This window comes from Myotis davidii, unplaced genomic scaffold, assembly GCF_000327345.1.
Source record: "Myotis davidii unplaced genomic scaffold, ASM32734v1 scaffold309, whole genome shotgun sequence".
In the NCBI taxonomy this organism is placed as follows: Eukaryota; Metazoa; Chordata; class Mammalia; order Chiroptera; family Vespertilionidae; genus Myotis; species Myotis davidii.
Genome location: NW_006383013.1, coordinates 110,376 through 121,436, shown reverse-complemented (window position 1 = coordinate 121,436; position 11,061 = coordinate 110,376). Strand labels below are relative to the sequence as shown.

General features: G+C 41.0%; 1 protein-coding gene across 4 annotated transcripts in view; it reads left to right on the top strand.

Moving 5' to 3' along the window:
• HEATR4 (HEAT repeat containing 4) overlaps positions 1-10,731 on the top strand; it is a 63,564-nt gene extending 52,833 nt beyond the window's left edge. For 3 of the 4 annotated variants that reach the window (XM_015558049.1, XM_015558050.1, XM_015558051.1), the window contains one exon: positions 10,410-10,731. In XM_015558049.1, the coding sequence (XP_015413535.1) occupies positions 10,410-10,568 (159 nt within the window). In that variant the 3' untranslated portion in view covers positions 10,569-10,731. The remainder of the gene's footprint in view (positions 1-10,409) is intronic. The other variant, XM_015558052.1, reaches the window with a different exon arrangement.
• The last annotated feature ends 330 nt before the right edge of the window (positions 10,732-11,061 follow it).

Below are 11,061 nucleotides of genomic sequence, written 5' to 3'. Positions count from 1 at the left end.
GGCGCTGCCGCGGTGCGCTGTGGGAAGGGGGCGGGCCGCCAGCCCTCTCGTTGGCCACGCCCACTCTTCCACTCAGCGCCTTCTGGTCACGTATGAACCTTAATTTATTTTTACAGTTCTATAATACAACAACAGTATGTTGCATTGTGTGTTCACCACGCCAAGTAAAATCCCCTGCCTTCTCCATTTATTCCCCCTTACTCTCTCTACCTTCCCCCACCCCTTTTTCCCTCTGGTCTGGTAATCACCATATGGTTGTCAGGAGGATTTCCTTTTTTTTTTTGGTGGTGGTGGTTTTGCTTGATCCCGCCACCCTTTTCACCCAGTCTCCCAACCCCCAACCCCGAACGCCTTTCCCCTCTGACAGCTATCAGTCTGTTCTCTGTCTCTACGAGTCTATTTCTATTTTGCTCATTAGATTCTACATATAAGTGAAATTATATACTTGTTTTTCTCTGGCTTGCTTATTTCACTTAGCAAAACAGTACTCCAATTGAAATGCGTGGCTTCACACTAGAACCGAGGAATCTCTGCCAAATTAACAGGGATTTCATATTTAGAGGGCAATTGTTTTAAGTATTTGTGTTTTTTTGTTTGTTTGTTTTTGTAATCCTCACCGGAGGATTTTTTTTCCATTGATTTTTATTTTATTTTATTTTTATTTTTTTAGAGAGTGGAGGGAAGGGAGGGGAAAAGAAACACCAATGTAAGAGAGACAAATCCATTGGTTGCCTCTTGGTTTGGTTGGCTCCTGGTTTGATTGCCTTCTGCACACTCCCTGACAGGAGCTGGGGACTAGCCCGCAACCCAGGTACCTGCCCTTGACCTGGAATCGAAGCCCCCAGACCCTTTGGTCTGTACGTAGATGCTCAGAGCTAGAGGACAATTTATTTACTTATTTATAATTATTTTAATTTTTTATTGATTTAGAAAGGGAGGAAGAGAAGGAGAGAGAAACATCAATGTGAGAACTACATGGATCGGTTGCCTCTTGAACCTGCTGGGGACCATACCCATAACCTAAGCATGTGCCCTGACCAGGAATTAGCCCGAGGCTTTCTGGTGCATGGGACAATGCTCCTACCAACTGAGCCACTCCGACCAGGGCTAGAGGGCAATTTGAAAATCAAGTTGCTAGGGACTTCAGTAGAAAGAAACTTGACTACGTAACTCTTTATTCTTTCTAGTCTCTGCATATTGCATGTCCCGGAGTCCTCATTTCTGAACAGCATGCTCCAGAGCAGTTTTTCACAGAAAGTGCATAAATCTTGTTTTCAAGAAATACCCTCAGGCGCTGAAACCGGTTTGGCTCAGTGGATAGAGCGTCGGCCTGCAGACTGAAAGGTCCCAGGTTCGATGTGGGTCAAGGGTATGTACCTGGGTTTCGGGCACATCCCCAGTAGGAGATGTGCAGAAGGCAGCTGATCGGTGTTTCTAACTCTCTCTCTCCCTCCCTCTCTGTAAAAAATCAATAAAATATATTTTTTTAAAAAAGAAATACCCTCAGGCAAGCTTTGAGATTTTTGTTTAAACCTTGGTGGTTCTGGTCTTTACTCTGCAGGTGATGTGATTAATTGAAGCCCTCTGTAAGTTCCTCCACACAACTTCTCTTTGCACTTTCTCCATTACAAATTCTCCTGGTTGTTGCCTTCTCTCTGAAAAAGGAGTTAGGACTTGCATTCTTCTTTTTTTCTTTTTAAATATATTTTTTATTGACGTAGAGAGAGAGGAAGGGAGAGGAAAAGAAAGAGAAACATCAATGAGAGAGAAACATCTATGGGCTGCCTCCTGCATGCCCTCTACTGGGGATGGAGCCCCAACAGGGGCCATGCCCTGGCAGGGAATCCAAGGGCCACCTCTTGGTACAAGAAACAAGGCTCAATCAACTGAACCACACTGGCCAGCGCTCTATTTGCATTCTTGTTATCTGCCCTTTCCACCTGCTCTGGGATTTTGTTTCATTAGCTACAACTTCTCTCTCCAGAATCCTCAATCTCATCTCTGAATCTTATATTGACCTCTTATTAAAAAATTCTTTATTGTTTAAAGTATTACATAAGTCTCCTTTTCCCCCTATTGACCTCTCCCCAGCCGCTCCCACCCCCTAGCACATGCCCTCACCCTCCTACTGTCTGTGTCCATTGGTTATGCTCATATGCATGCATCCAAGTCCTTTGTTGATCTCTTATCCCCATGCCCCCTGCCTTCCCTCATAGGTCAGACAGTCTGTTCTATGCTTCTATGACTCTGGTTCTATTTTTGTTCATCAGTTTATGTTGATCATTATATCCCACATATGAGTGATATCATGTGATATTTATCTTTCTCTGACTGGCTTGTTTTGCTTAGCATAATGCTCTCCAGTTCCATCCATGCTGTTACAAATGGTAAGAATGTTTCCTTTTTTTACAGCAGTGTAGTATTCCATTGTGTAGATATACCACAGTTTTCTAATCCACTCATCTGCTGATGGGCACTTAGGCTGTTTCCAAATCTTAGCTATTGTAAATTGTGCTGCTATGAACATAGGGGTGCATATATAATTTCTGATTGGTGTTTCTGTTTTCTTGGGATCTATTCCTAGAAGTGGGATTCCTGGGTCAAATGGGAGTTCCATTTTTAATTTTTTGAGGAAACCCCATACTGTTCTCCACAGTGGCTGCACCAGTCTGCATTCCCACCAGCAGTGCAAGAGGGTTTCTTTTTCTACTCAATCTCGACAGCACCTGTCTTGTTTGTTGCTTTGTTGATGATAGCCATTCTGACAGGTGTGAGATGGTACCTCACTGCCATTTTGATTTGCATCTCTTGGTTGAGTAGTGACTTTGAGCATGTTTTCATGTGTCTCTTGGCCTTCTGTATGTCCTCTTTTTAAAAGGGTCTAGTTAGGTCCTTTGCCATTTTTTTTATTAGATTGTTTATCTTCCTTTTGTTAAGTAGTAAGTTAAGATACCTAGGAATAAATTTTAAAAAATATATATTTTATTGATTTTTTACAGAGAGGAAGGAAGAGGGACAACGAGTTAGAAACATCCATGAGAGAGAAACATCGATCAGCTGCCTCCTGCACACCCCCTACTGGGAATGTGCATACAACCAAGGTACATGCCCTTGACCAGAATCAAACCTGGGACTCTTCAATCCACAGACCGACGCTCTAGCCACTGAGCCAAACTGGTCAGGGCTCTAAGAATAAATTTAACCAAGGCGGTAAAGGTCCTGTACTCAGAAAATTACAGGAAGCTGAAAAAAGAGATAAAGGAAGACATAAATGGAAAAATATACCATATTCATGGATTGGTAGAATCAACATCATTAAAATGTCCATACTACCCAAAGCAATCTATAGATTCAATGAAATCCCCATTAAATTACCAACGGCATATTTCATCACACTTTTTTTTTAGTATTAGAGGAATCCACAGGCAGCAAAATCTGCAGACATATGCCAAAGCAATATCTTCAGCGATAGAGCTCCTAGGGCAATGGAAACTAAAGAGAAAATAAGCAAATAGGAAACTACATCAGAATAAAAATCTTCTGCACAGCAAAAGAGACCATCAACAAAATAAGAAAGTCCAATGCATGGGAGAACATATTTGCCAACGATATCTCCGATAAGGGTTTAATCTCCAAAATTTACAGGGAATGCATACTACTTAAATCAACCTTTTAAATGTGGATCTCTTGTTTACAGGCACTGTGATAGGCATGACAGTTTAATAGTTAATAGCAACATAGTCACTATCTCCATGTAATTACTGTTGTTTTGTACATAGATTGTCTTCATTTTAATTTTTTTTAGATAAATTCCTAGGAATGGAATTTCTGAATCAGAGCAAGATAATTTTTGTGATTATTAGTAGGTTTTACTGAATTCCCTCTGAAGTTTACAATGTTGCAAGCAGTTATGAGCAGATTAGACTGCATGGCCTCTAGGGCATTTTCTGTGGTTCTGGTTGATCTTTTTATGTTTTAAAAATATTTTCTTAATGATTTCAGAGAGCAAGGGAGAGACAGAGAGAGAATCTAACTCTGAGCTCCTGGTTCATAGGTTGATGCTCAACCATTGAGCCATACCAGCCGGGCTCTGTTTGATCTTTCAGTCCTCTTCCTCAGTCACATTCCTATCCAAACACTTGGCAAACCTTTTAGGTTTTCTCCCTACCATATGCCACGTCCGCCCTGTTTATTTCTCACGTGGTCTATTACAGTAGTCCTCAATTGAGGGTGATTTTGCCTCCAGAAGGAACACTTTGTTTGTGGCGTGGAGAGGGGGAAGGGAATCGTATAACATCTAGTGCAGCTATTTTCATCACATTGGTAGTAGACTAAGGAGGCAGAAGAAAGCAAAGTGGGGAAATCTCTAGGATTGGATATAAAGCAAAATGCAGAAACACTTCTTTTACATTGGTGGGTGATAATTAATAATTAGCACTCACAGCTCATACAGATAGTATTTGGAACAAGATAACAATAAGGGGTTCTGTGGTGTACTGATCTGGTGCCAGCAGTTGTGCCTTCCAGGGGTAGGAAAAGGAAATTACTCTGGCCCAGCCAGTGTGGCTCAGTGGTTGAGCGTTGACCCATGCACCAAGAGGTCCCCGGTTTGACTCCAGGTCAAGGCACATGACCAGGTCTCGGGCTCAATCCCCAGAAGGGGACATGCAGGAGGCAACCAATCCATGTTGATGTTTATCATCGATGTTTCTATCTCTCTCTCCTTCCTCCTCTCTCTCAAAAATCAATAAAAACATATTTAACAATAAAATAAAATGACTATAATGTGTTTTTAAAAGATATTTTTATTGATTTTAGAAAGGAAGGGAGAAGAAGAGAGAGATAGAAACATCAATGATGAGAGAGAATCATTGATTGGCTGCCTCCTGCACGCCCTGTACCAGGGATCAAGCCCACAACTGGGGCATTGCCCTGACCAGAAATCTAACTGTGATCTCCTGGTTCATAGGTTGATGCTCAACTACTGAGCCACGCCAGCCAGGCCAATGTGTTTTGTTTTGTTTTTAAATGAAAGAAAATTACTCTGTCCTTTCAAAAGTATGTTATCCTAGATGCATAAGAAAAATGGACAGAGCTCACTTAAGGTGAAGGTTGATCTTTGCTAAGGAAGCTTTAGGCCTGGGACGTGACATGCCCAGTTAGAAATTTATGGTCAGAACATCCTGTGTAGGTACTTTTGGTCACTGAGCTTATTAGGCCTGCCATGTGCCTCCCACCAAATCCCCTGCTTGTCAAGTTTATTATGTAGCCCCTTTTCTTTCACAATATAAATGGCCTCCAACCAGTCTCTAACTTTAGTCTCTCCCTAGTCAATTTGTAACATAGGTAGCTACAATGTCAATTTTCTCAAGTTGTGGCCTCAAATGTGCCATTGCCCTACTCAAAACCCATCTGTGTTCCCCATCGACCAATCTAAGCCCTTCAGCTAGATACTAAAGTCAAAACCTTATCAGCCTTGACAACTCTGCTAAACATTACTTCTGCAAGTTGGACTATTTGCTGTTCCTTGCCTATGTTCTCCTTCACACATTTACTCATGCTGTTCCCCTAAATGCTGTCTCCCAATCATCTTTTGTCACTACCCTTATTTAAGTCTATTTCACATTCCATCTTCTCACCAAAGTCTCTCCCATCTCTAATCACAAGAGAACTTTGACCCTTCACATGAATTTAGCACATTGTGCCTGTTTTGGTATACAGTGTACTTGTTATAGCCTCTCCTAAACTTCATAGACTGTAAAATCCTTCAAAAAGAGGATTTCCTGTGCTTTTTTGCTCTTACTTTTAACACACTGCTTTTCACACAGAAAGTGTCTATTGGGAAGCAGACCCACCAGAATTGAGTCCCTCCCACTCCTTGTACATGGCATTAGCTCAGTCAAGTTACTCTCTCGGGCCTCAGGAATCCCATCTGTAAAATGAGAATAAAAATTGAACCTACTTCTTCTTCTTCTTTTTAAACTTGTATTTTAGCCAGTTGATATTTGGGAAGTGCTATTTTAGTACAAGTTTATTATTATTTTTTCTTTCTTTTTTTAACCTACTTCTTTATAGGGTTGTTGTAAAGATAAAATAAGGCACATAAGGCACTTAGCACAGAGTCTGGTTTAAAGCTAAACACTTACAAATGGTAGCTGTAATAATAATTTAATATTATGGCACAAAACCCTGTATCACCTATATGATGACGGGGTGTCACTAGCCTACTTCAGAGGAATCAGGAGTTGGGAAGGCCGAGAAGTTCTTGAATTGGGCAGCATGACAGAGTGGGATAGGGAGGTTAAATTATTTTTGCATATGCCCCGTGGAAGTTGAGTCAGTGGGGCCGATATCAGACAAAACCATTGTGTGAGGCACTGCTCTGTATAAAGTTACCTGGCCAAGAGCCAGAGTAGCGGCTGATACCAACTGTTCTCCTTCCAAGTTCTGCGGCCTCGTCTAGGGCTGCAGTGTCTGAAGGAAGGGACCGCAGAAGGGCTGTGTGTGTGCTGATGGGGCTCTGACATGCGATCCCCTGGGGAAATGCTGAAGAAGGCAGGTCAAGTTTGTCAATAGGAGCTTTAATTGCCTTTTCAATGAGATTGGTTTTCAGTATACAATGGACACAGTCTGCAGTGAACGAAGGGGATGAGCTATCCCTGTTTGCTCTCAAAGCCAAGGGACAGTCTGCTCAGCTAGAGGAAGGCTGTAAATTTGTCTTCCGCATCCTGTACAAATATCTCTTCCTCCTAGTCTTTCCTGTGACCTCATCTTTATTTTTTTCAGCATTTTGTGATTTCCTGGAAGAATATTGTTGCTGCCTTGTCTCCTAGTTTCCATAGTGACTGGGAGGTACCTTTTGGAGCCTGACTTATCTTTAATTTCATCACTTTTCCTGTGGCTCTACTTAGTTCTCACTACAAAAGCAGCTATTAATAACCATTTTTAGGAATATAATTTAAGGACATGGAATAATGTTCCTAATATATCATGAGTGGGAAAAACAGACAAAATAAATATTACAGTTGGATCCCAGTTGGGGTACTTTGTGTGTCGATTTGTATGTGTATATATCTATTCATTCATATATAGATCCATTCATATTACTGAAAAAAATTTAGGAGTCTTTCCACTGCAATATTCAACAGTGTTTATCTTCAGATGGTGGGATTCCAGGTAACTTTTATTTTCTTCTTTATTTTTATGTTCTGGACTTTCTACATTGAACATGTATCACTTGTGCCATTAAAAATAGAGTGTTTTTTAAAACTACACTTCCCCTAATGCATCTTATTTTTTCCAGTCTCTAATCATTACTTGCCTAGCTCTTCTGTTTTTTTTAATCAATATAATTCCCTTACAAACAAAGGAACTTGACGTTAAGATTACCACGAATCGCCGAAACCGGTTTGGCTCAGTGGGTGGAGCGTCGGCCTGCGGACTGAAAGGTCCCGGGTTCGATTCCGGTCAAGGGCATGTACCTGGGTTGCGGGCACGTCCCCAGTGGGGGATGTGCAGGAGGCAGCTGATCGATGTTTCTCTCTCATCGATGTTTCTAACTCTCTATCTCTCTACCTTCCTCTCTGTAAAAAATCAATAAAATATATTTAAAAAAAAAAAAAGATTACCATGAATCTTCTTGTTATGTCTATAGTTTTGCATTTTCCAGAATGTCATGTAATCAAAGTCATACATTATGTGTAGCCTTTTCAGGCTGGCTCTGTCACTTAGCAACCAGTATGCATTTGAAGAGGTTCATCCATGTCTTTTTGTGGCTTGATAGTTCATTTCTTGTCTTTGACCACTATTCCATTGTATAAATGTACCACAATTTGTTACTCCACTCACATATTGAAGGACATTTGGTTGCTTCTAGTTTTTGGTGATTATGAACAAAGCTGCTACAAACAAGCATTCGTGCTCAGACTTACTTTTTATCATGACTTGAATTTTCAAAGAGTGTAATAGAAATAATTGATAAATAGAGGAATACATTATGAAAGTCAAAATTAAAATGAAAGGGTCCATTATAATTGATTTATTCATTTTTTGAAAGCAATGAAAAACAAGATAATAAATATTGGATTGGCTCTTATTATTTATAATACAACATAATATGATGTGTAGCTAAAATTATGTTATTTGTGAAACAAGAAATGTTATTTCTTATTTTGACTGGAACCGCCATCTTCCAGTAATTTGCCGAAATGACTAACCCTCTAAGTGTCAAGATAGCTTCCTGAAATTTGTGCAGGAAATGATCAGCAAAAGAAAGAAGCCAAAGAGAAAGTTGCCTGGGGTCAAATGAAGTGCCAGCCTGCTCCACCCAGAGAAGCACACTTTGTGAGAACCAATGGAAAGAGCCTGAGCTGCTGGAACCCATTTTCTACGAATTCATGGCAATATCGGTGTAAAAAATAAAATAAAAGACCTCTGTACTGTTAAAAAAAAAATACCGTTAGAGGCATGGTAGTCTTTCTGCAAATGTGTGAGTGGGCATATATCAAAATCTGGGCCCTAGCCGTTTTGGCTCAGTGGATAGAGCATCAGTCTGTGGACTGAAGGGTCCTGGGTTCGATTCCAGTCAAGGGCACATACCCGGTTTGTGGGCTCGATCCCCAGTAGGGGGCATGCAGGAGGCAGCTGATCAATGATTCTCTCTCATCATTGATGTTTCTATCTCCCTCTTCCTCTCCCTTCCTTTCTGAAATCATATATATATCTGGTATTAGGCTTTTGAGATTAATTAAAGTATAATCAAGTATAAAAATCAGAAATAATTCCATTAAATTCTTTAGGTGTCATAATAAAAATGTTCCTATTTATTTAACAAAAAAGGAAGCTACGTATACACAAAGACAAACTCACTGTTTGTAGCACCACTATAGGTTTGTTTCCTACAAGTGCACAATCTGATCTATTCCATTTTGCTTCATTCCTAATAAAAAAAAAATGGATGGTGCATTTATAAGGCTGCATTGTCAGGAGAGAACTTTTTTTTATTAGGCATGAAGTGAAAACAATCCTCTTATAATTTTATACATTGGATTATTAGAAGAATTTTCTATAAACTAGCTTCTGGCCCTGTACATTTCAAACCTTGTTTTTCCTCCATTACCAACATTCTTCAGTGTTGGGCACCATAGGACAAATTCTTATCCTGTATCTTCATGTCACATCACCAGTTTGGTGGGTACTATGGGCAGTAGTATATTTTCTGTGAGGCAAACTTATGTCAGGATGACTAGCAATAAGCGAACCAGTGACACACTGGAACAGGCAGGAGGACTCCTGTCCTGGGGCCTCAACTTTGGAGGGCTCAGCTCTGACCTCTGGACAGATGCCTCCCCATAGAGCAAGGAGTCTATAGGGCCACACCCTGCCTCATAGACCACACACACTAGGTACCCAAGATTCTGGAATTCCCTGCCCATTTTTAGGGCTGTGTGGACTCGTGTCTTCCCAAGGGTGGTCAGCAATGCAAGTGCGTGTACCGTTAGACTCAAAGGGTAGCAAACAGTAGTTGTTTGGAGCAGTATGTGAACATAACTTGGGCATGCAGTCCGAAGTTTCTACGTGTGTATGTGTGAGGTCCTCACAGTGTGAAATGGAGCTGAGAACAGAAAGAGATGGGTGGACGCCAGGTCAGCTTTCCTGCACTGCTAAGTTTTGATAAGGAGCTCCAAAGAATCTAAACATTTCAAATGCAGGCCTGGTCTCCTGGCAAGGTAGGTGAGAGAATGTATTTTACTCAACAGTTTGTTAGCTTGACTTACAACATTTAACTATTGAGACATATGGTAAATGGGCTTCTACTCATACTTTTGTCCTAACCCAAGAATTCATTTGGCATTGAGGATATCCTCTTATTATTCCATGGAGTAATGCAGAAATCTGTTTGATATCAGAACTATTTAGGTTCCTGGGGATACTTTAATCTAGCTTTAATATAGGCACAGTCTCAACCCTGGCCGTCACTACATTGGTTTGTGGGGTTGAAATAGAGCAATGCTCGGTCCCCAGGGGCTCTTCACCCTGAGTGAATCCACCTCCTCAACACATCCCAGGAATAAGGCTTTTTAGTCATAGCAACAAGAGTGTCTCAAAGTTGCTGCTACTTCTGCATAATAATAAAGACATAGAAAACAGAGGCTAACCTCAAAGATCACCACACAGATATATACTCAAGCCTTCTTGTGTGGACAATTCAGGTGTGTTCTCCCCATGAGGCTCCTGACTGGGTCAAAGGAGGCAGGTCTTAACCACATAGATTCTATTTTCATATTTATTATAGTAGTTCATAGAGCTATTTTGATAAACCATGGCTGAAGAGACATTCTCTTTGGCTCTACATTCATATGAGACCACATGTTTTGCATATGCACTCATGTGTTAATATTTCTCTGCAGCCTGTGAGATCTCGCACACCAGGTCCCTGGTCACGGAGTCCAGCCTGTGACCTAAACACAAGAAGGAGAACTCAATCATCATTTGTCAAAGATCTACGCACCGCCTGGGAAAAAAGGATTGCAATGGGACCATTTGGATCTGACAGCGCAGATTTCTAGCTGAGACAAGGTTTTTCCAGGGTCATATCTTCTTCCTTTGGAAGGAAAGGTGATATTTCTAGGATGAACCCTTCTCTTGCTCCAAGACACAGGTAGCAGTGAACCCAGTCATATTCTTTCATTGATGTTGTATAAACTGTCATTATGCTTATAAAAAATATCTATTTAATAGTAGACTTGTATTTTTATTTAATACTAGAGGCCCAGTGCACGAAATTCGTGCATGGGTAGGGTCCCTAGGCCTGGCCAGCGATCAGGGCCGATAGGGGCCTTCAGGCTGCCAGCCGGGGCCTTCCTTCGTTCCACACCACCCTCTGGTGGTCAGCGTACATCATAGCGAGCAATCGAACTCCTGGTTTCCCGATCCAACTCCCACAGGGACACTTGGCATATTAGCCTTTTATATATATAGATATTTTTTTATTGATTTCAGAGAGGAAGGGAAAAGGAGAAAGAGATAGAAATATCAATGATGAGAGAGAACAATTGATCG